The 26,533-nt window shown below is 43.2% G+C and overlaps 1 protein-coding gene across 1 annotated transcript; it reads right to left on the bottom strand.

The window, feature by feature from the left end:
• Positions 1-757: 757 nt before the first annotated feature.
• PLGRKT (plasminogen receptor with a C-terminal lysine) lies at positions 758-25,237 on the bottom strand. Its single transcript, XM_068107520.2, has 5 exons — positions 25,058-25,237; positions 24,611-24,711; positions 14,575-14,705; positions 6,050-6,159; positions 758-2,201 (listed from the first exon to the last, which is right to left on the bottom strand). Exons 2-5 carry the CDS (start codon positions 24,689-24,691, stop codon positions 2,065-2,067), a joined length of 459 nt encoding a protein of 152 aa, XP_067963621.1. The 5' UTR covers positions 24,692-24,711; positions 25,058-25,237; the 3' UTR covers positions 758-2,064.
• Positions 25,238-26,533: the final 1,296 nt, after the last annotated feature.

The raw sequence follows: 26,533 nt of genomic DNA on the forward strand, positions 1-26,533 counted from the left end.
TGAGGTGGTGCACCTGATTCTAATTTTAGGTATTTGAAGTAGTGATAAATGTCGGGGTGTACTTACTTTTTCCACATGCGGAATTTGCATTTATGTGTATTTAAATTATACAATGGACTACAAAATGTAAATGTTTCATGATATTTGTTGTATTATATCACCTTTATCTATCAATATTGTTGAAATGAAGATCAAATTGCTGTATGTTGAAATACGTTGAAAACGTCAAAACTTTACATGGGGTGTACTTACTTTTTCACGTGAGTGTATAAAGATTAATCCACCTCCAACTACTTTCGATACTAGTTGCTTTTTATTGGACCACTTCACGTTTCTCTCCTTTTTATTTTGGCCACTGCTACAACAATGTTGGATGCAATTCGTACACGTGTGTTTATAGGTGAATGCAAAAGGGAAACGCTGGTGTTTAAAAAGTGAAACATGAAGGGCGAGGCATCAATGTGAGTGCCATCCATCGGAAGGACATCAAGCCAGAGGAACCTTCTGATAGCACTGGTCGTTTGATAATGTTAAAGATGCCACAGTGTCTTTGACAAACAGCAGGAGAGTTATTGGCAGCACACTAATAAAATTACAAATTCCTGACAACTTTGGTCAAACATCGGGCCTAGCCAGCTGGCTCATGAAACACTTAGGGCAACAACGTTCCCTGGCCGATCCCACAACAAGGTGGGAATAATTTGGGTGGTTAAACTATTAGTAATAGTGTGAAATACCAAGGCCAAAGCAAACAACATGAGGTGAATGAAAGATTTTATTGTCTTTTTTTCATGTATAGGTTTAATCACCAAAAGGAATCCTCAACTCATCTTTTTCTCATCATCGACAGACGTTCAAAAACGTTCAAAAAGGAGGCATTCAAAAGGAGGCGTTCAAAAAGTTTAACGAACAAGATACTCAATGTCGATTTTTCAATATATAGTTGTACATATTTGTTGGACAACTTTGTCTATCTTAGTAGCTTTTAAGTTCCGTTATTTTAAGTTCCGTTAGCAATGATCGTGAAATTCGTCATCGTATATCGGCTGCGTCCGCAAGCTTCGGCAAACTGCGGAGTCATGCGTGGCACTCCGATGGCACCGATTTTCAAACATGATTCGCTGTGTATCGTGCCGTAGTTTTATCTACTCCTACCTATGGCCTTGGAACATTCCCCCCGTATGCCAGCCAAATTAAACGGCTCATCACACTGCAGCAAAGTCATTTGCATCAAATTCTGAAAATCAATTGGTCTGACTTTGTACCTTCGAGAAGTTGAGCGCATTTTGAATTTTAACCGATGTTCATGCGTCTGGTCAGAGCAAAGCTGTATTGGGTTGGCCACGTATGTCATATGGACGCCAACCAACTGCCCAAACCAATTTTCTTATTCTGAAATTGACGCTGGCCATCATAATCGTGGGCGGTCAATATATATGCTACAAAGACCATCTCAAAATAATTTGGAAAAAAAGTGAGGTTGGCGTTTCCACGTGGGAACAATCTTATAATCGTAACATAGGAAAGACTTGTGTGATAATGTCATTGCGAAAATGATCGACGAGCAAAATTATATTCTCGATCAACGAAATATTGATATAAATGAGCCTTTTAACCCTAATCAATAATAATCGGTGACTTCATCTGCTTAATCCCTTCTAATATTTTTGAAATTATTTGTTGTAACTCGATTGCACAAATTGGCCTTATCCTATAATAGGATGGCAAATGATGAGTTATGCATAAATTTTAAGAAAACATAGATTTTAAAAATAATTATACAAAGTTGCATATTGAAAAATAAAAAAGTTAGTGCCTTCGACTATCATGAGTATCTTGGTTGTACAACTTTCTTAACGACTCGCACACCATTTCACATGATACATGATCACAATGGAAGGGCCTTTACAATACTGTGTATCACACATCAAAAACATGTGACAGCCTCAGATAAACCAATCAAATACAAGCATTTTTTAAACGATATTTTTCTCTCTTCATCCTTAAAAGAAGTTTGAAATTTACCCAACTCCACATCAAACTTTCATCAAACTTCCCGGACTTTCAACGCTGTACATCCAAGGACAGGACAGCCAGTTTGTTTTGTGCCCGCCGGGCTTTCTCCAATTCGTCAAAGCCTGGAACTCCACCAGGCATTGCCACAAGCTCCACATTTGAATCAAGGATACTCTCAGCTTCATCTAGAAAAGAAAGCGAGACACTCAAATTACTAAACTCTTATTAATTATTATTATTATTATTATTTTACATTTACTGGAAATCATCTTAGCAAATAGGAATTAATCTCATGCCAACACAATAGCGATCATATAACAGGGTTCTTCCTGCCGATAAAAGGCAAGACAAATGTACCACTGTTATTATCATGACCAAAATTATACAGGTTTGGCTAGGATGTTAAACATTTAGTTGTCATGGATGGATATCATGGATGACTTGAATGTTTGGGCAACAAACTGCCTTGTTTGGCATTCCCCAAGCACATACAGTGCCTTCAGAAAGTATTCACACCCCTTGACGTTTTCACAGTTTGTTGTGTTACAGCCTGAATTTAAAATGGATTTAATTGAGATTTTTTGTCACTGATCAACACAGTCAACCCAATGTCAAGGTGGGTCAACCCAAAAAGGTCAACCCCAATTTTTCTTTTTTAGAAATTGTTACAAAATAATTTAAGATGAAATACAGAAATATCTAATTTACATAAGTACTCAACCCCCTGAGTCACTGCTTTGCAGAAGCATCTTTGGCAGTGATTACAGATTGGAGTCCTCTTGGGTATGTCTGTATCAGCTTTGCACATCTGGATTTTGGGAGTTTCTCCCATTCGTTCTTGCAGATTTGCTCAAGCTCTGTCAAGTTGGATGGGGAACGTGGAGCGTCGGTGAACAGCAATATTCAAGTCTTTCCACAGATTCTCAATGGGATTCAAGTGTGGGCATTAGCTGGGCCACTCAAGGACTTTCACATTCTTGTTCTGAAGCCATTCCAGTGTTGCTTTGGCTGTATGCTTGGGGTCATTGTCCTGTTGGAATATAAATCTTTGCAGCAGTCTCAAGTTTTTTGCACTCTGAAGCAGATTCTCTTCAAATATTTGCCTGTATTTGGCTACATTCATTGTTCCCTCTATCCTTAATCCTTACAAGTCTCCCATTCCCTGCCACTGAAAAGCATCCCCATAGCATGATGCTGCCACCACCATGCTTCACAGTAGGGATGGTGTTTGAGGGGTGATGAGCTGTGCTTGGTTTCTGCCAGACGTGGCGCTTTGCATTCAGGCCTAAGAGTTCAATTTTTCTTGTTTTGTACACTAAGTCGAGGCTCGTGTAAGAGATAAAACATAGAGCATAATAAAGAGAGCAGGAAACAAGAGGGGGAGAGAGAGGGAAGCACAACAACAGGAGTGAACAGGCACATCAGGAGATCTGTGGATGAGAGTGCTGGGGCAGGGTACACGGGATAAACACGATGAATACTACAAGGACTTTCAGGAAAGAAAACACGGAATTTGAAGGAGGTGGGTTTGGGGTGGATTAACGGGGGTATAAAAGATCAAGGTTTTGGATGGGGGACGACATGAGATGGTGGTGAACAGCTGTTTTGAAGAACTGCATGGAGGAGTAGAATTGAAAGGAGTGTGGGAGATTGCTTTAGAGGCTGGGAAAAAAAGGAATGAGAGAGTGAAGGTGAGAATTGATTTTGGCAGTTTCACCAGAAGAGGGTTGCTGGCAGACGTGCGTCCTGCAGGAATATTGGGGGGACAGAGCACAGACAGAGGAGGGGGTGCAAGGCTGGAGAGGAGTCGGTAGAAGATAGGACTGCCAACCTGCCTGCAGTGAGAGAGTGGAAGGCCCTCAGAATCAGCTTTAATGTGAGAGATACCAATGAAATCCTAGGTTTGTACAGTGTGAAGCCAAGCTAGGTGTGAGGCAGGTGCACAGCCCAGAGGGGAGAGCAGTACTCCAAGTTGTGGATGAAAGCTTTGTATGTGGTGAGAAGTAGTGGCAAGGAAGGATTTCACATGACGGAGGATGCCCAGTCAGCAACTGGCTTTGGAGACAAGCTTGGAAATGTGGTTTTCCCAGGAAAGATCATGGCAGATAGTGAGACCCAAAATGTCCAATCTTAATTGTTAATCTTAATCATCTTAATTCTTAATCATGTCCAATCAATTGAGTTTGCTACAGGTGTTGGTCCATTGTTGGTCATAGGTGTTGATCCATTTCAACTCCACTTTTGGTCTCATTTTTTTAAATGTCATTGGTTCCATAATTTAATCCATTTTAAATTCAGGCTGTAACACAACAAAAATGTGAAAAATGCAAGGGGTGTGAATACTTTCTGAAGGCACTGTAGCTCATGATTCTGGGATCCTAGGTTCAAATCCAACATACTGTGTTGCTTTGGTTTATGACTAATGTAAAATGCAGTGACATTTCCAAATATTTTTGTCGTTAAGAAGAATAACGTATGAGCTCCTACATCAGAGATAATGGGCAAGTTTAACAACACAAAGATACAGCATGTCGAGATGCGGCTGGCCCTTCACACATGACAAGCACGATACATGTCTTCCTGTTTCTGTGCCCCTCACCCCCAGCCCTCATTCCTCAACTAATTCTGAAATAAATCCTTCATATAATTGCCATACGTGATGGAACATATCCTGTATCCTTACTATAATTCATGGACCATTGTTTGTTTTTGTGTGTTTGTCTGTCATGCTACTCTCCTGCAGTTCTGGCTCAATTACATCCAGACTTGCTACGGAGGATCAGCATTACCCCAGTTAGTGTGTAGGAGTGATTTTATCTTTGCCGGTGGTCTTGCGGGGGAGGGAGGAGGGTCGCAAATTCTCTGTGTAAATGTGTATTGTGTAGCGCCACCTCCAGTTGGGAGAGGGTATTACAAGTCCCACCCTTTACAGTATTCCTGTCCCTATGTTTTCCAGTGCTGTGAAGTGTTTTGAATTATAAGCAGTAGGCATCTTTATGCTTCATACACGTAACGTGGGTTTTTATTTATTTCTGGGAGCAATTGAGGGAGCTGTCAGTTACCTACACACCGCCCAAATAAAGGAATGTGTCAGAAGAAGGGTGTTGCATGCTTAGAACAAGAACAAGGTGCTCTGCCAGTGTTTCCATAATTACCAATACTGGATGGATACGAGTATTTATCAAATGCCTTTTGAAAGTCCAGATAAACTACATCCAATGCACTTTCCTCAACCATTCAAAAAAAAAAAAAATGCTTCCTAGAACTCCAATAAATTTGTTAAACATGACGTCCCTTTCGTAAATCCATGCTGACTGCCTTTAATTATTTTAAATTAATAAACCAGGTTCCCACCTGATCATGAATTGATGTCTCACATTTTATCTACAATTGAAGTTAAACGAATAGGCTCTTGTTCTCCAATTCCTCTCTGGACAGTTTCTCCAATAACGGTGTTACATTCACGATTCTCCAATCCTCTGGTACCTGTCCTGACAACAAGTTGTTTATCCGAGTCCGCCTTGAGTCCTATTGTTTTATACCCGAGATGCATATCGTCAGCAAAAAAAACTACATGTCACTCGGGCTGCAACATGTCACTGCATTTCTCCCACCTCAACAACCAGGATGGTGTGTGGGCAACATATGCTGGCAATCTGGTTGTATATTTTGTGAGCAAGCAAGTCTGGATTTTCTATGCATGCATATGGTGTTTACTGACTGAGCTTGCAATATGTGGTGAGATAGTGAACAATCATGGCATGGTAGGATTTGGAGGTGTTTGAGTGATGATCACACATGCACGCACACACCTTGTTTTTGCTTAAACAAATTGGAATCAACATTGTTGGAATGTATACAAATAATAGATTCTGACCTTTGTTAACCTGGTGAAAATGCATTCAAGCCCATCTCCCTCCAGACAACAACTTGGCAAACACAGGCCTACGCAATGGCTTCCGCCAAGCATTAAGAGAAATCTGCAATGGGATCATCGCCTCAAAAATAATGAAGGAAACGAAGAGGGACATACGTCGTGCACGTTGGATGAGACGCCCATAAGCAAAGTCGTACTGATAAGCCAGTACAAAGGCGAGAGGGATCACAGGCACGAGTAGGCGAGCCTGCTTCCTCCGTATTGACCTGAGTCACACACACCCACACTCACTATGCATAGTAACAAACCCCAAACAGACTGTATGTTCAAGATTTTTTTTTTTTTTTTTTGGGATACTGAATCGAGGCTCGTGAAAGAGCTAACATTTACTTCACAAACAAATCAACCAGACAAACAAAATATATAAAAAGAGGGAGCGGAAGACAAGATGGGGAGAGAAGGGGAAGCACACAAACACAACATTTGAGAGCAGGGAGATGTGTGGAAGGGAGAGGGCTTGGGGGGAGGAGGCGTGGGAAGGGGGGGGGAGGGAGAAGTATAAAACACAAGGACACCAAGGACTTCCAGGACAGAAGTTGGTATTTAAAAAATACCAAAAAATTTGACAGATCTGTCAATCTGTCAAAATATACACTACCGGTCACAGGTTTTAGAACACCTCAATTTTTCCAGTTTTTATTGAAATTTACGCAGTTTAATGTCTCAATGTACTTTGAAATTAAGCATAGAACAAATAAACAATTGGAGATAAAAAAGAAATCATAGAATCATTTTGTTTAACAAACTTTAATTTAAATTTTTGACTCAGCAAAGTCGCCACCTTTTGCAGATATAACCGCCGAACACACTCGTGGCATTCTTTCTACAATGGAAATCAAATATTGTTTGGGAAGTTCTTCCCAACACTGTTGCAGAAGTTCCCACAAATGTGTTGCACTTGTCGGTTGCTTTGCTTTCACCCTTCTGTCCAGTTCATCCCAAACCAACTCGATGGGGTTTAAGTCTGGAGACTGTGCTGGCCATTCCATGATTTGAAGCCTACCGTCTTGTTCTTTTCCTCGAAGGTAGTTTTGACATAGCCTGGAGGTGTGTTTAGGGTCATCATCTTGCTGTAGGATGAACCCCTGACCAACTAGGCGTATACCAGAGGGTATTGCATGGTGCTGAAAAATGCTGTGGTAGCCCTTTTGGTTCAGGGGGCAAGTGCAAGTCGCCGACTCTGGATCCAGCAAAAGAGCCCCAGACCATCACACTTCCTCCTCCATGTTTGACAGTTGGTGTCACACACTGAGGGACCATCCTTTCGCCTACTCGACGGCGTATAAAAACCCTGCGTGATGAACCAAAGATTTCAAATTTTGATTCATCGGTCCATAAGACCTTCTTCCAGTCTTCAGTAGTCCACTGGCGGTGCTTCATGGCCCAGGCAAGCCTCTTTTTCTTATTTTGACATCTTAGCAATGGCTTTCTTACTGCCACTCGACCTGTCAAACATGCAGCTCAAAGTCTTCTCTTCACAGTTGAAACTGAGACTTGCTTACGTCGACCAGTGTTAAGCTGTGCTTGAAGCTGTCGTCCTGTGAGCCGCCTGTCGCGCAAGCTGTTGACTCTCAGAAACTTGTCTTCTGATTCTGTTGTGGCTTTGGTTCTGCCAGACTTCTTCCTGTCAGAGTTTCCTCCAGTTTCCAAGTGCCTTTTGATGGTATAGGAAACTGTACTCACTGACACCTTGGCTTTCTTCACAATTTCTCTAAAGGAAAGACCTACACTTTTAAGGGTTATCATGGTCTGGTGTTGCCTGGTGTTGGCTTAGCCTGGTGTTGGCTTAGCGGTCAGGGTGCCGGCTGGGGATCCTAGGATCCTGGGTTCGAATCCCGGTCGATCGCTGAATTAACGCCAGGGGGGTTGACTCAGCCTGTCATCCTTCCGAGGTCGGCAAATTGAGTACCAGTTTGCTGGGATGAATGATCACAGTGTGTACCCCGATTTAGAATAGGTACACCGTATCCCTGTGCATCGTAAGAGGCAACCAAGGGTTGGCGTCAGGAAGGGCATCCGGCCATAAAAACATTGCCTCAAACAGGGAACCATGATTGTCATGGGGCCCGCAAGGCTAACCCCTGCTCTGGCAGGGAAAATGGCCTTAAAACGATCATTCATTCATTCATTCATATATGGTCTGTCTGTCTTCCATTGTTAATTGCCTTTCATTTCAGGTTATTCACTGGACATTAAACTGCTTAAATTTCAATAAAAACTGGAAAAATTGAGGTGTTCTAAAACTTTTGATCGGTAGTGTATACCCTCATGTATTGCCTTTGTGCGGAGCATTAACAAAATCAGTCGATACATCTCCGAGATATGGTTGCGGACGCACGGACGGATGGACGAGACCCAATCCATAAGCCCCCATTTCGGACTAAGTCCAACGGGGGCAAATAAAGATGATGATATGAAGTGACACTTCTTAGCATTGACTAGTGTGATAAAACATCAATAGATAACACTTAAAACTTTAAAACTTAACACTTAAAAAGCCCATTAGTCCAGTGAAAATATGACATAACCTAACACCAATGGCATCAGAAACTATTCAAGGTTGTTTTTGTTTTTTTTCCAAATCAGAATCCACCAAAGAATCACATATCAAAAATCTACAAAAATATATTTGTTGGAACAATGATTTTGTCAAGGGATCAATATTTGACTGTCAATGATTTTGCGAAGGGATCGATTTTTGACCTTCAAACCATCTCCAAAACATGTGTCCATGTATTAGGCAGTATGCAACGCAAAATGATGAATTAGGTAGCTCTACCAGTGTTTCAAAGATCAGTTGTTTATTTGAAACTATTCCTGAAATGCTAAAATCGCTTCCTTTTACCTGAATTCAGTTTTACCTGAACGCCACTATAAATGACATGAATCTTGCACGCTCACTCAGTGGATCATAATATAGATTTATGGAAAGTCACATTTTGCAACAGAATCACCGCATTCAATGGCTTTGATGATTGAATATGCATGAGAACTTGAGGAGTCAATGTTACAACATGTAATGGGTTACTCATGGTCGTCAGCATTTTGTGGATCTTCTTCACCAACAGCACAATTATCACAGATGCCCCAACACTCAGAGCAAGCAACAGTACAATCTAGACCTTGCTTATGGCACTTGCAATGTAGAGTTCCACATTGCACACACAACCACAGCATATGGGTTCCAACAAGGATATGTGGAGCAGCTTCTAAGCCTGTTTGGATGGGTGCCATCATCCCATGACAAACACAGGCCTACGCAATCGTTGATCTTCAATCCCCATTGCAAAAGATTGAGAGAGCGTCCTTCCCATGTTTTTAGCTGGTACGATATGCGGAGGCTGTGGTAATTGGTAGCTGCTGATGTCGGAGGCAACATTCATGGATGGATTTGCACTTTACTCACAACAATCAATTTGAGATACTTTCTGCGTCACATTGAGTTGAGCTTCTTTGTTGGATTTCCACCGCACAGTATGGTGAGTTCCTTCTCTCCAGCAGACACAATGTCCGACTGGGTAGACGTGATTGTGAAACTTCTCTACCACTTCTCTGAAGTCATCATTTTCTAGGATTAGCTTCAGTGCTACTGATTTGCCAGTATTGAAGATCCTTAACATTGTATCACATTCTAGTATGGCATGAACAAATAGGATATGTTTGTGCACAAATTCAGTGAGCACACTTTTCACCAAGGCAATGTCCGCAGTACAAATAGGATATGTTTGTGCACCAATTCAGTGAGCACACTTTTCACTAAGGCAATGTCCGCAGTACAAATAGGATATGTTTGTGCACAAATTCAGTGAGCACACTTTTTACGAAGGCGATGTCCGCAGTCTTCACAATCAACGAATCATCAGCATCACTCTTAGCATAGCGGATTTCACTCGATATGCTTTAATCTGTTGCCAAGGAAAACGAAATTGTCCTCATTGTTGGAAAGAAATTTGCTCTTCTTCATTTTCAATGTAATCTTTCCAGTGAAAGTCACCCTCCTTCACACAGTGCTGGTGGATCTGCTCAAGTGGGCACAGTCTTTCATCGAACAACCTTTCATGTTGCTGTCAAAGATTACTGTAACCTCATCTGCATTCTGTGGGCACCAACCAGGAGCCACATGTGATCACCACGTTGTTTGCTGGCTTCCAGAATCCCAATACAACCTTTGACCCCCAAGGCGTAATCGATAGTTTCTCATCCAATGAAAGATCAAAGAAAGCGCAAACCTCCATCTTGACGCATGCAATCCCGTCGACACGGAAGTCATAGAAACAACACCAGTTAAACATCAAACAAAAACAACATCAAGCCAAGGAAGTTGATTACATCCTTGAGTGGTCTGCAGGGCAATAGCGAGAAAGCACTGGAAGGCAGCAAACAGCGATGACACCTGGTGTTGATTATATGAACTATCAATTTATAACGAAAATATTCCCGATTGCCAACAATGATAATCTTTGAAAAACATTGGAATTTCTGAACATAAGAGAACGACAAGAGTTAGATTGGTCGCAAGAGATTTATCAATCTTAGTCTTTGATTGACAGAGATATTGCGAGCCGAATTCGTGAAAAATTGCAAAAATTATCATTTTTACCCGTCCTCCAACTTTACGTCCGATACGTATGCTTACGTTTGTGGGGGTACATGGAGGAATCCCATAGTAAAGATGGGATTTGTTTTTTTTGAGATACAAGATCGAGGCTCGTTTAAGAGCTAACATCAATCACAAAAAAAAAAGAAACAGACACACAAAACATACAATAAAGGGAGCGGGAGACAAGATGGAGAGAGAGAGGGAAGCACACAAGTACAACAGCAGAGAACAGGGACATCGGAAGATCTGTGGGAGGGAGGGGGCTTGGGGTAGGAAGCATGGGAAGGCGGGGGGGGGGGGGAGGGGGATAGGGGTGGGTGGTAGAGGTATAAAACACATGGACACTGCGCTAGAACCTCCAGGAAAGAAGTCGGTATTTCCAAAAAAATGTTAGGATTGCATAGTTATAGCATCGACCGTGGACGTGTAAGAGACACCTCGAGGTATTTTAAGTTAGGGAAACTGTAGCTTAATATTGTAGAAACTGTAACTGTAGCTGACTGAACGTAAAAAAGTGCTATTGTTCTACAATGGTAAACCATATGCATAGAAATACCAATAAATAAAAGCTGACCTTCTCTACTTTTGCCTCATATTCATCGTTTGATCTCAAATCCAAATGTCTTAAGTATATAGCAATCATAATAAATTTGACTTCACTGTTCCAATACTCATGGAGGGCATTGTAAATACATACATATGCTCCTTCAACCTTCATGTGTGAGATTATGCAAGTTTTTAATAAGTAAGTAATGAGTTGTTAAAACTTGCAGGGAGATTGGCACCAAGGCATTCCGCCCTGCTAATAAACGGTATAGCAGAGGAAACGAAAGTGAAAAAGTGGCTTAGAAATTGATTTGAAAATCATTTCATGTTAGAGACAGGCATCCAGTGGCAAGAGTTAGGGCATGGGGTGGTGCATTGGGACAGGGTGGATGCCAGCTGAGATTTTCCCGAAAAGGGTCATTTTAACCCCTTTTTTGCTAAATCAGTATTTCCGAAGTGTTGAAAAAGAGAAGAGATGTTTGTAACAATATCCCATTTATTTGCCCAGCCATTTTACTCTACATGGGGTTTTTATACATCATTTTGTTGCTGATGATATTGCCTACAAAATGCATCTTAGTATTTAAAAATATATATATAATTAAGGGGTTACCATGGTTACAGTGGGGGTCAAAAGTCAACCTATGGCAAAAATATATAATTTTCTCACTTTCTAATAGATAGGCAAAATGCCATATAAAACTAAATTTACTGGTTCTAATTGCTTTTATTTATCAATCCTCACATAGAAGAGCAGTTTTTAGTGAGGGAAGATTGATGTAATACCCCCCTGTGGGCAATTAGTGAAGGGTGAAAATTAACCTTTTCTTCAAAAATACATAGAAATTGTGGAAAAAAACCTCTGTTTTGTATTTACCGGTACATGGAATTGTTAAGTGTGATGTTATAGCATACAGTATGCATTGGAAAATGTCTCCAAACCACCATGGTCAAGATTCCTAGTATTGTTTGAGACTCCATCAAAGAAGAAGTCCTCAAGGCTGGTGAAACAGGCGTATCCCTAGTTGAAACATTTGTCTCCACTCGCCTTATTGAGAAGTCAACAGACTTTCATGCTACATTATCTAGGAACAAAACACCATCAATAAGCAGGATGTACAAAGTAAGCATTCAACCAAGTGGAGCCGGCAAACAGAAAGAGATCAAAGCTGACAGGAATCTAATCCAAAGACTGTTTGTGGCAGCACAGGGAGGGAGAGATGTAGACCTGAATAACATCCTGAGGCATGAGCTTTCATCAGTCCCACGTGCACTAGCAGACACCAATGGGAAACTCCATTCTACCGACAAGTCCCAGCTTCAAGAAATGCTGACCTAGGACATAGAAGTGTCAAAAAACCTTCCCAAGAGTACAGCAATAACCTGCTTGATCATTGATGGCCCTGCACTGATACAAGCAATTGGCAAGCCTGAGAAATCAGAGACTTTTGGAGATCTGAGCAATGTATTCTGTACCAGTGTCTTAAACCGCTTTGGTCCCATGTACTCCAGGGTTGATGTTGTGTTCGATCGGTATCAGGAGGTCTCCATCAAGTCTGGCACAAGGGAAAAAAGAGCCGGCAAAACCCGCCCAATCAGACGTGTCATCAGTTCAAAGGACGTGAAGCTCCCCTCCAACTTCAACTCATTCCTCAGCCTCTCTGCCAACAAGGCTGACTTGGCAGCATTTCTTTCCGGATCTCTCATAGAGATGGCGGAGAAGGAGCTACAGCCAACATATGAATTAGTTGTTGCCGGCGGGTTTGAGGATTTGATGAGGGTATGGATTTCTACCGGCAGGAGCACCAACTCCATGAACGCAAACCATGAAGAGGCGGACACCAGGATCATCCTGCATGCCAGGGATGCGACACTACAGGGCTACCAGAGATGTGTCCTTCAATGCCGAGACACAGATGTCCTGGTTGTGGCACTGGGCCTGCGAGATCACCTATCTCCAGAGGTGTGGTTCAGTTCAGGATTGAAATCCAAACGTCCCTTCATCCCCATCCATCAGATCTCACTACCAGAAGACCAAATTCAGACAATTATTGCATTCCATGCACTAACAGGTTGTGACACAGTCAGCCAGTTCGCCGGTATAGGGAAGAAGACTGCGTTGAAAGTGTTCACTGAAGAGTCAGCATGCCTCCAGAAGATGGGGTCTAAAAACATCAGTGACCAATTGATCCAAGACGCTGAGAAGTTTGTGTGCAAACTGTACCTAAAAACCACCCCTCTTACGGCAATTGATCAAGTTCGCCGAGAAATGTTCCTTCAAGGAAAGCGTTCGCTTGATGCTCTTTCCCCCTCCAATGATGCACTGGAAATGCATATTCGTCGAGCAAACTACCAATGCCTTGTCTGGAAGGAGTCACTAAGCCCAGTGCAAGATCTGCCTGATCCAACAACCAGTGGATGGAAGAATGATAGTAGTGGTAACCTCGTTCCCAATTTGATGACCCTGAGCCCTCTTCCAAAAGCTTGCAAGGAGCTTGAGAGCTGCTTTTGCACATCTGGTTGTGGAAAAAGATAAGGCTGTTTCCGTGCAGGACAAAAGACCTGCATTAGTGCTTGCACTTGTAGGGGGATCATGCACCAATTCACAGGATGATGATGAAGATGTGTAGGTAGTCGGAGCCCCGGTTCAAACTATGTTATCCGTAGGTTGTTGGCAAACAGAATAAAGTCTCAAACAATACTAGGAATTTTGACCATGGTGGTTTGGAGACATTTTCCAATGCATACTGTGTGCTATAACATCACACTTAACAATTCCATGTACCGGTAAATACAAAACAGAGGTTTTTTTTCACAATTTCTATGTATTTTTGAAGAAAAGGTTAATTTTCACCCTTCACTAATTGCCCACAGGGGGGTATTACATCAATCTTCCCTCACTAAAAACTGCTCTTCTGTGTGAGGATTGATAAATAAAAGCAATTAGAACCAGTAAATTTAGTTTTATATGGCATTTTGCCTATCTATTAGAAAGTGAGAAAATTAAATATTTTTGCCATAGGTTGACCTTTGACCCCCACTGTAACCATGGTAACCCCTTAATTATATATATATATTTAAAATACTGAGAGGCATTTTGTAGGCAATATCATCAGCAACAAAATGATGTATAAAAACCCCATGTAGAGTAAAATGGCTGGGCAAATAAATGGGATATTGTTACAAACATCTCTTCTCTTTTTCAACACTTCGGAAATACTGATTTAGCAAACAAAGGGTTAAAAATGACCCTTTTCGAAAAAATCTCAGCTGGCATCCACCCTCCCCCGATGCACCACCCCAATCCCTACCTGTTTCCAGTGGATGCCTGCTTTTAACATGAAATGATTTTCAAAATGAATTTTTCAGGCTCATTTCCTCAACTAGTAGGCTTTTCAGGTGTAACCAACTTGTAGGTAAAGTAGTACCCCGATTACTACGGGGCAAAGAGCATCAAGTCAAATGATAACCTTACCCTGCAGCCAAGCCCAATGTTGTTATGACGAAGAAAGCACTGAAATATGTGAAAGTTTGCCTGGCTGTTGCAAGCTGCATGGCCATCTGCCTTTCCCGCATCAGGTTCTGCATAGCCAACTGTCTCTCCAGCTGTATAAAAACAAGTACAAAAAGTTTTAATTAAAACAAAAGCCGCGTCGATGTTACACAATGCCGAGATGCAGCTGTGCCTATAACGTCGATGTTATAGGCACAGGACATTCCTATTGATTCGATTACTTGATGGTATTTTTGTGCAAAGTGAAAATATAGCTCGGCAATTTCCCGTGTGTGGCGACGAATTTTTTATATATCTCGGCATTTTCCCGTCTGTTATTTCAGGCGGTGTATGACTGACCATGCCGCGATTAAAAAAAAAAAAATCTCGGCAATTTCCCGTGTGTGGCGACACGTGAACGAAGCTATGCTCCTCTCTCCACATTATTGTGACGACGTATAAATTAAATATTTCATCGTGACGATTGTCATCAAATGGACGAATTTTTAATATATCTCGGCATTTTCCCGTCTGTTATTTCGGGCGGTGTATGACTGACCATACAACAACAACAACAACATGCATTTTAAAGGCCATTTTCCCTGCTAGAGCGGGGGTTAGCCTTGCGGTCCCCATGACAATCTTCTCCATTTTGCCCTATTTTCTGCATCTCTCCTTGTTAACCCCCTTGCCCGCATATCTTCTTCCACCATCTTCAGCCAAGTCTTTCTCGGTCTTCCCCGTCCTCTGCTTCCTTCTACATTCATTTCCACCACTCTTCTCAACCAGTCACTTTCATCCTTCCTCAACACATGACCAAACCATCTCAACCTGTTCCTCTTCACAGCATCAATCATAGGCTCTATTCCCATCATCTTTCGCAATTCATCATTTGTCTTCCTCTCTCTCAACGATACTCCACACATCCGTCGAACCATTCGCATTTCCACCCTTTCCAACCTTCGTTGCTGCTCTACGTTAATTACCCATGTCTCGCTCCCATAAATCATAACACTTCTCACACATGCAGCATACACCTTTCCCTTCAGCTTCAACGACACTCCCCTCATCATCAGCACGCCACTCAGTTCCCGAAACTTCTTCCATGCACATCTCACTCGAGCAACCGTTGCCGAGTCTGATCCACCTTCTCCATTCAGCATGTCTCCGAGGTAGCAAAATGTTTGCACACCTTCCAGCTTCACGCCGTCTCCAAGATCCAACTCAACATTTCCTCCATCTGCAGCTCCCTCTGTGCACACCTTACATTTGAATGTAGCTGCCACACTGGTTAATGACCCTCTCAGACCACTACATTTTTGATGAACCCACTCAGCGCACATTGTACATTGAATGGAGTTCACTCCGACACCCTTCCTACACACAGCACAGGGCCACTTCCCAGTTCTTTCCACCTCACCACATGCTTTACCACTTGCCATCACCTTCGTCTTTCCGATATTCACCTTCAGACCTTTTGTCTCCATACATTCCTTCCACGTGTTCATCTTTTCCTTCAGTCCATCCATACTTTCCGCAAACAACACCAGATCATCTGCATACAACTCCCACGGTAAACCCTCCTTTACGTTCTGAGCCAGCACATCCATCACAGCTACAAATAGTAGTGGACTTAGTACCGACCCCTGATGCACTCCCACCTTCACCTCAAACTCACCACTGTTCCCGTCCTTCGTCCTTACAGCTGTGCGCGCTCTTTTGTACATTGCCATCACTACTCTGATCAACCATTCCTCCACTCCTAACTTCCTCAATGCCCATGTCAATACTTTGCGTGGTACCCTATCGAATGCTTTCTCCAGATCAACAAACCCAAGAAACAACTTCTTCCTCTTCTCCATGTACCTCTCCTGCAACTGCCTCACAATGAAAAGCGCGTCTGCCGTTCCTCTTCCTGGCATGAATCCAAACTGCATTTCGTCGATCTTCACTTTCTTCCTTATCCTCCTCTCCAACACCCTTTCCAATACCTTCATTCCATGCTCCAATAACTTTATCGCTCGGTACGAGCCACACTCCAGAGGGTCACCTTTCCCCTTGTATAGAGGGACGAGGGTACTCAGTTCCCAATCCACTGGAATGCGGCCTTCTTTCACCACCAGATTACAGATCTCTGTCATTCTCTTCACACCCCAACTTCCTGCTGCCTTCAACATATCTCCCACAACTCCCGTCGGCCCTCCCGCTTTTCTACCCTTCATTGCTTTTATCGCTTCCTCAACTTCCTTCTCAGTTATCTTCTCTGCCGGTCCTAAAACTGGGTTACTCTCTATGTTGCCATCCCATTCATTCTCTGTATTCAACAGCATTTCCATATATCTTTTCCATCTTCCTTTAATTCCATCTGGGTCGACAACGATTTGTCCCACTTCATCCTTCAAGCAACTCACCCCCATCACATCACACCTCTCTTTCGCTATGTGCTTTGCAATCCTGAATACTGCTTTCTGACCCTCTTCCGAATCCAAGCGTTCTCCGAACATTTTCCTACATGCCTCCTGCGCCTTTGCTACCTCTTTCTTTGCAGCCTTCCTGGCTGCCTTATAACTTTCATGCTCTGCTGTTTCTGCTCCCGTACCCTTCGCCTTCTGCCAGTCCTTGAACTTCTTCCTCTTCTCGTCAATCCTCTTTCCAACTTCATCATCCCACCACCATGTTTCCGAGTGCCTCGGTGGTCCTTTTGTCCATCCACATACCTCACCAACGGCTCCCAACAGACTAGCTTTCATCGACATCCAACCACTTTCAAGCTCAACCACATCATCCTCGACTCTACTCAGCCTCTCTTTTAATGCCTCCCCTACTGTCACCTTTCAACCTCCACACCTTCATTCTCGGTTGGTACTTCACCCGCCGAGCTCTCCTCGCACCTTCCACCCTTACGTCGCAGACAACCAAGTGGTGCTGTGAAACAGCCTCCTCCCCCGGGATCACCTTTGTGTCCCGGAGGTGCCCCCTATCTCGCCTACGCACCATCAGGTAGTCAACGGTTGTCGTCGACCCACCTGACGTGTATGTAACAAGCTTATTATCCTCTTTCTGGAACTGAGTATTACAAATCAGCTCCATCAGCAAACTCCAAAATCCTTTCACCTTCTCCATTTCTCACACCATATCCGTAACCCCCATGAACTCCGTCAAAACCATCCATACTCCTTCCCACATGTCCATTTAGGTCTCCTCCTACCACAACAACTTCCTCATCTTTCACGTTTTCCATCAGCTTCTCTATCGCACACCAGAACTTGTCCTTGTCTTCATCGCTTTGACCAACCTGCGGAGCATATCCCAAGATGACGTTCACCAAGAGCTTTCCAATCATCATTTTCACCATCATCAACCTATCACTCACTCTAGTCACACTCACCACACTGTCTACAAACTCCTCAGAAAACAGGACACCAACACCATTCACGCCCTCTAGGCACCCTTGCCACACAAACTTGTATTTCTGTCCCTGCCTACCCTTCACCATTCTCACACCACTTCCCTTCCATCTCGTCTCTTGCACACAACATATGTCCACTCTTCTTCTGACCAATACTTCCACCACTTCTCCTGATCTCCCTGTCATTGTCCCTACATTCCATGTCCCAAACCTCAGAAACCGATCTCCACTTCGGGCTGTACCCTGCCCATATGTACTTGTAATTGTCATGGTTCCCTTTTTGAGGCAATGTTTTTATGGCCGGATGCCCTTCCTGACGCCAACCCTCTTAGTCGTCTTTTACGACAAGCAGCGATATGGTGTACCTATTCTTATCCAGGGTACACACCGGGAAACGTTTAAAACATGGAAATTCTGGGGGGTGGGGGGAGGGTGGCGTCAAGGGAAAGATAAAATGAAAATAAACCCCTTCAGCCGGCACTTAGCTTGGCGTCCCAAAGAGTACTTTCAGGAGCTTGGCGGCTGACCATGCCGCGATTTAAACAAAATATATATATCTCGGCATTTTCCCGTCTCTTATTTCGGGCGGTGTATGACTGACCATGCCGCAATTAAAAAAAAAAAATCTTAATGGACTTGAAGTTACAGGCCTTTGAGAATTCATTTCGTTTTATAAAGGGCAACTTTCATCGGATTTTCTTCCCGTTTTTTTTCAACCGAGTCTAAAACTATGTTAGCGACTGTGAAAAATGAAATGATATATCGAATTTGATTTGAAATAAAACTGTGTGAGAGAGGAAGACACCACGGGCCTACAAAACAGGCCTCAAAGCTATGCGAGTTAATAAAATGGTGGATATTTGTTTATATGAAGGCTCTCCCAGAATGGGTGGAGCTATGGTTCCCAGAATGGGTGGAGCTTTGAGGTTTTGTCTTCTCTGCAAGAACAAGAAGAAGAAGAACAAGAAGAAGAACAACAACAACAACAGCAGAGGGCACTCTATGACCAGCGTCTGTGACGCGGCTAAAAAGGGGGAAGAGAAGAAATATATCTGATCATGTGAGCATTGGAAAAGAGAGTCGTAAAGCCTCTCCTCAGTGAAAGACACATGAAAGTCCGCTTGGAGTTTGCAAAAAAGCACCTAAAGGACTCTGACTGTGAGAAACAAGATTCTGTGGTCTGATGAAACCAAGATTGAACTGTTTGGCTTCCGTCTGGCCACTCTGCCACAAAGCCCAGATCGGTGGAGTGTTGCAATGATGGTTGACCTTCTGGAAGTTTCTCCCATCTCCATACAGGATCTCTGGAGCTCAGCCAGAGTGAGCATCGGGTTCTTAGTCACCTCTCTTACCAAGGCCCTTCTCCCCCGATTGCTCAGTTTGGCCGGGCGGCCAGCTCAAGGAAGAGTCCTGGTTGTTCCAAACTTCTTCCATTTAAGAATTATGGAGGCCAATGCTCTTGGGAACCTTCAATGCAGCAGAAATTCTTTTGTAGGCTTCCCCAGATCTGTGCCTCGACACAATCCTGTCTCTGAGCTCTGCAGGCAGTTCCTTCGACCTCATGGCTTGGTTTTTGCTCTGATATGCATTGTCAGCTGTGAGACCTTATATAGACAGGGGTGTGCCTTTCCAAATCATGTCCAATCAATTGAATTTGCCACAGGTGGACTCCAATCAAGGTGTAGAAACATCTCAAAGATGATCAAGAGAAATGGCAGGCACATGAGCTAAATTTCAAGTGTCATAGCAAAGGGTATGAATACTTATGTCAATGTGATATTTCAGTTTTTCTTTTTAATAAATTCGCAAAACTTTCTAAAATCCTGTTTTCTCTTTGTCATTATGGGGTATTGAGTGTAGATTGACGAGGGAAAAAAATGAATTTAAACGATTTCAGCATAAGGCTGCAACATAACAAAATGTGAAAAAAGTGAAGGGGTCTGAATACTTTCTGAATGCACTGTATATGTGCTGCGATTATTTGTTGTCCATATATGCCACTTGATTGTTTTCTTTCCTTGAAAATCCTTGCATTTTGATTACTGCCACTAATAGCCATTTCCTCAACAAACTTTCCTGACTTCTTCTGCCTGTTCTGATGGTGGCATAAGACTCCTGACGTGTTTGCCGGCGCTAATTGGTTATCTAGGTTTGATCTCAGACGTGGTTACGAAACTTTGGTTCTGCTCGGCCGACTGACTGAGGTCTGTTGGGTGACTGTCAGCACGGTACCCCCTCGCACTCCAGCTTTTGCTTATGGTAACATGACTCTGGGCGTGTGATCGTCATCTCTTAAAGACACTATGTAATCTCGGAGTTATCCATAGGTGACATCGGTCACACTGGTGTCAGAAGTGCAGATTTGGACCCCCTTGACGACCACCACCATATCATACATGAATATTTCAGTGAAGATTTCAGAAGGTACATAAGGTAGGTATTTAGAGGTCACAGAAAGCTTCAGGTGCAGAGTTAAAACACATGGTTTTAATCAATTAGAGTTCATGGAACACCTTTCCCCACATAGTCTAGGAAAAAAAGGACATGGGAAGAGGCTTTTAAACTCTTGCCTTGCATTTCCGAATCTAGATATTCATCAACGCTAAGAGCACGAGCGACAAATTTGATTGGATGAGATGGCGTACTATTTTGCCCAAGTAATACGAAACTGGAGGGTAATGGGAGTGAAAGAAACACGATTTGTGTTCTATCTAGTTCAAGTAGATATTTAATTGAATTGAAAATAAAAGTTTTAAAGGCTGTAGAAGAAGTAAAAAAGAAAAAACTTTGAATCTGAAGTATACCACCATTGATGAACCAACTTTTAATAATAATAATAATAATTCATTTATTTTGTATAGCGCTTTTCCAGAAGCCCAAAGGCGCTTTGACAGAGTGGAAAACATAATGCATAACAATACATGAAAACAACAATTGCAAAAAGACAAGAATCAATAGGGAAATATTTAAAGCAAAAGGAGGGAGAAGGAGAAGCGATAGTCAGGGGTTAAATGCTGTGGGTTGAATGTTGAATGCAGTGTTGAACAGGTGGGTCTTTAGTGATGTTTTGAATGTGGTGAGTGAGGAGGAGTCTCTGATGGTGTGAGGTAGTGAGTTCCAGAGGGTGGGAGCAGCGATGGAGAAGGCCCTGTCCCCCCAGGATCTGAATTTGGTCCGGATGGAGGGGGTCAGGAGGTTGGTACCAGCAGAGCGGAGGTTGCGGGTGGGAGTGTGTCTGGAGAGGAGGTCAGCCAGGTAGGATGGGGCCAGGTTATGGAGGGCTTTGTATGTCAAGAGGAGGATTTTGTACTGGATTCTCTGGGGGATGGGGAGCCAGTGAAGCTTGTAAAGGACGGGGGTGATGTGGTCATGGGTCCGGGAATGGGTGAGTAGACGGGCAGCGGAGTTCTGAATGTATTGGAGTTTATTGGTGATTTTTGAGGGTGAACCATAGAGGAGGCTATTGCAGTAGTCCAGACGGGAGGTGATGAAGGCGTGGATGAGGGTTTCTGCAGCCGTGGAGGAGAGGGATGAGCGGAGACGGGCAATGTTTTTCAGGTGAAAGAAGGCTGACCTTGTGATCTGTTTAGTGTATTTGTCGAAGGAAAGGGTTTGGTCAAAGATGACGCCAAGATTCCGGATGTGAGGGGAGGTGGATACTGGGATACCGTCGATGTTGAGGGCAAAGTTATGGGTGGATTTTGTGAGCGTTTTTGGGCCAATGATGATTATTTCAGATTTATCACAGTTAAGCTTGAGGAAGTTGATTTGAAGCCAGGATTTTATTTCAGTGATGCAGTTTGTCAGGATAGAGTGGGTGTCGATGGAGACGGACTTGGTGGAGATGAAAAGCTGGATGTCATCGGCAAAGCAGTGGAATTGGAGACCATGACGGCGGATTAAGTGACCGAGGGGGGACAGGTAAAGGATGAAGAGGAGGGGGCCAAGAACTGAACCTTGGGGGACACCTTGGGGGAGGGGAGCAGTGGGGGATTTGCAGTTATTGATGGAGATGAAAACTGGCGTCTGTCAGAGAGGTATGATTTAATCCAAGAGAGGGCAGTGCCGGTAACGTTAAAGGTGGATTCAAGTCGGGTGAGTAGGATGGTGTGATCGATGGTGTCAAAGGCGGCGCTGAGGTCGAGGAGGACGAGAATGTTGAGGTTGCCAGCGTCAGAGGAGAGGAGAAGGTCGTTGGTGATTTTGAGGAGAGCAGTTTCAGTACTGTGGTTGGAGTGGAATCCGGATTGGAATGTTTCATACAGGTTATTGGCAGAGAGATGATGTTTGAGTTGAGTGGCTACAGCGCGTTCCAAAACTTTTGACAGAAAGGGTAGGTTGGAGATGGGTCTGAAGTTGTTTAGGGTGTCAGGGTTTAGACCAGGTTTTTTTAGAATGGGGGTAACAGCAGCAATTTTGAGGGAAGGTGGGACGATGCCTGTAGACAGGGAGGAGTTTATTGTTGCAATGATAAGTGGAGAGAGAGCAGGGAGGGAGGCCTTGACAAAGCTGGAGGGGATGGGGTCAAGAGTGCAGGTGGCAGTTTTCATTCCTATGATGAGTTCAGAGAGGTCAGTAGGGGAGATTGGGGAGAACCGAGACAGGGGATGGCAGGACAAGGGGGGGCAGGTGGTTGGAGGGGGAGCGGGTGTGGCGGTGGTCAAGCTGTTGTAGATGTTGTCAATTTTGCGTTGGAAGAAAGAGAGGAAGGAGATGCAGTTGTCTACTGTGAATGACTGGGTGATGGTGTTCAGGGGCGGAGGAGTTTGTTTATTGTCGAGAAGAGTGCTTTTGGGTTTCCGGAGCCAGAGTGGATAATTTGAGAGTAGTAGGCGGAGCGGGCGCGGGAGAGGGCATCTTTGTAGTGTTGTAGGTGGTCCTTGTAGGCTTGGGAGTGAACTGTGAGACCTGTTTTATTGCGGAGTCTTTCAAGTTGGCGAGCACGAGTTTTCATCAGGCGGAGTTCAGGGGTAAACCAGGGAGCAGAATGGGTGAAAGAAACTGTTTTGGTTTTTACAGGCGCAAGCTGGTCAAGGCAGGAGGAGAGAGTGTGGTTGTAGTAGTCAGTGAGGTCGGAAGGGGTGTGGAGGGCAATGAAGGGAGAAGTGGACATTTTTTCAGAGAGGGTGGATGAGAATGAGGTAGGTGAAAGAGCGTTTTACACCACCTTAACGCTTTAAACTAGAAACGCACTCGGTAGAGCGCAAACCTCCACCAAGCCGAACATTTTGTATCCCACCGATAGGCCAGATCTGGATTTGGACCTGAACTAAAATCTAATCAGCTTGTTCTTGTCACCTAAACAACTCATCCACCTTGTTTTGTCTGAATGCGTCCACAACTATTTGAAACATGCTAAATATCGTTTTTGGCCCAATCTCGCAATGGAAAAGAATCACTTAAATTTTTTTTTTTTTTTTAACTCTCCAATCCAGATCCTCACCAATATCAAATTGATTCGTCCTTGTCACACACCTAACCTTCCACCGTGTTTCGTCTGAATCTATCCACAACTTTTTAAGATATTCTCTTCACAGACAAACACAGAGACAAACAGACAGGGGTGCAAACACAACCTCAGCCCACCTTCGTTGGCGGAGGTATTTTGTTATTCATTCCTGTTTGTGTCCTTCATGACATCCCTAAAAATAGTTGAGATACGTGACCTGGTGTTGGCTTAGCGGTCAGGGTACCGGCTTAGGATACCTAGGATCCTGGGTTCGAATCCCGGTCGATCGCTGAATTAACGCCAGGGGGGTTGACTCAGTCTGTCATCCTTCCGAGGTCGGCTAATTGAGTACCAGTTCACTGGTAATTCCCTGTTTGTCGTAAAAGGCGCCAAACAGGGTTGGCGGCAGGAAGGGCATCCGGCCATAAAACATTGCTTCAAAAAGGGGACCAAAAAACAACAACAACCACGGTGCCCGAAAAAAGCCAACCCCCACTTTGCGGGGAAAAATGGCCTCTAAAGGTGGTTTTTATTTTTATGACATCCCTAAAAACAGTAAATTTCTTGTTTGGGATGATTTTTTCCATTTAGTTAGACGGGCAGACAGACAAAAAAAATATTACCTTGCTCCTCTGTGCACATGCGCACTTGGGACGAGATTCCGTACAATTTGCCACATTCAGAGGCAAAGTACTGCTAAACTGCAGGTTCGTGTTCCAATTCATCTTCTAATTAGTGTTCAACATATAGGGCAAAGGGGGGCATTAAGCTCCAGGGGGAATTAGGCTCCACTACATTGTAAATCTTGAAGGTAAATATAATGCATTTACAATGCCGTGGAGCCTAATGCCCCCTGGAGCTTAATGCCCCCCTTTGCCCTATATGTTGAAATTAAGAAGTTTCTCGATCTTAGCCCGACGTCTGTACACAGTCAGAAAGAGTGAAGCAATTGATCAACTCCTCTTCGCACGTGAGGTAACGACACCGACTCGTTAGGCAATGAAACGGGAAAGTGTGCAGATGATAGCAAAGAATGTTGTTCCAGACACAGCCAATGTGACCACTGCCACCCTCGTTGCATACAAACCACGACCACTCCTTGCTTGTTAAAAAAAACAAAAAACTTCAGTTTGCAGATTTAGTAATGAAATGATACATACTTGCAGCCGCTGGGTCAGCAACATGAATTCCTGTTGCTTTTTCAAGTTCTCGTCCATCATCCTGGACATTCCGAGTCCCATGGTGACACCAGTGACCTTCCCTAGTCATCAGACATTCGGCCGTAAAGCAGAAACAGAGATTAAGCGTGCGCAGTTCTACACATGTACATATGACTGACATCGACACTGACACACATATATATATATACACATATATATATATACACATATATATATATATATATCTATATATATATATATATATATATATATATATATATATATATATATATATACACACACACACACACACACACACACACACACACACACACACACACACACACACACACACACACACACACACACACACACACACACACACACACACACACACACACACACACACACACACACACACACACACACACACACACACACACTTACAAAGCCAGCTACAACTTAAAGATTTCTTCTGCGCCACGAACTGGCAGCTTTCTTCTCATCATCCAAATTGCTGAAGCTAATTATGATAGTAAAGTAATTATGATAAAAAAAAGAAGCCACAAAGTTTCACCATCAGACTCTAGATTGCATGCCCTATCTGTATAAAACACAAATAAAAGCAAATTAAAAAATAACAAAAAGATGGTATAACAGCCTTGAAGAATGTAAAATAACAACACACCCCAAACACTTTTCCATAAGTTACCGCTGGTATCTCCTCGAGTCTATAATTCTACAGTTTAATCGCAATCCTAATATGTATTTATTTTAAATAATCAGTTTTTTTATATTGATGTTAAGGAAGCATACAATAAACACAAATGAATGGACGCAACCTATGTACACCGCTCTAATAAATAGAAAGCACTAACGAACTACCATTAGCAAAATACGCACAAATGAAGAGCTAGTAGTAGTGGAGAAGAAATAAATATATGAAAAACGTACCGGAGGAAGAAAAAAAGCAAAGGGGAAATAAAGTAGAGAAGGAAGAAAGACATTCGTAAAGGAAGAAGGAATTTTTGAATGAAACACAAGAGCAGAGAATGAGAGAATTAAATCAGCTCAAAAGTGGTAAAGTAGTGGGTCTCAAACTTTTTTGGACTGCCGCCCCCTTCTGCCCTCTTGGACCGGCCCAATGCCCCCCTTGTCCTATCGTTCGTGGTCGGACACCCAGAATTTATGTAGATAGAAAGCAAAAATAACAGAAGCCAAATATTTTCTGAATAATATTTTACTTTATTTTACTTTACTTTTTATTTTATTTTGCACGACCTACAATGTTTCAGCAGAACAGGTCCAGGTGAGGCAAACTGGGAATCTGTTATCACAGGCCCAAATACCGTTAGTGTGAAGGGTGGGCCCATATCTCCACGAATCTTCTCAACTCAAGGTGATTGCAATAAACGAGCAGCTCTTCATCAGAAACAGCAGTTTCCTTTGCCAACCGGGGAAAGTGGTACATATCTCTGCGGCCGAGGGTTTCCCTGTGCAGAGTCGTCCTGGTTACGAACGCGCCGATCACTTTCTTTGCTTTAATCAGCGTCATATGGTCACCCTGGAGTTGTTTGTTGACATCATTCAGTATGCTGAATATGTCAGTGAGGTAAGCCACATCATGCTCAATCGCATTCACTTTCTCCGATAGCTCCGTATCAATTTCCGACAGAAACTCGACCACTGTTGAGAAGAGGGCATGGAAACGGGTCAAACCTAATACCTACACGACATCAGCGAATATGTGATCATAGAAACCATGCGGAGGGGGAAAGAATGTGGTCGTTGATTGGATGGCCAATTTGCCGAATGGCGCCGGGTAACCTGTTCAGACTGCAGGAAGCCCAATGAGCGCTCCAAATCGCCGCTGTTCCTCTAAGTCTAAATCTCCAGTGCCCCCCAAATCATTGCCAGCGCCCC

The sequence above is a fragment of the Myxine glutinosa genome, chromosome 2 (genome assembly GCF_964187855.1).
Source record: "Myxine glutinosa chromosome 2, kmMyxGlut1.1, whole genome shotgun sequence".
NCBI classification, from domain to species: domain Eukaryota; kingdom Metazoa; phylum Chordata; class Myxini; order Myxiniformes; family Myxinidae; genus Myxine; species Myxine glutinosa.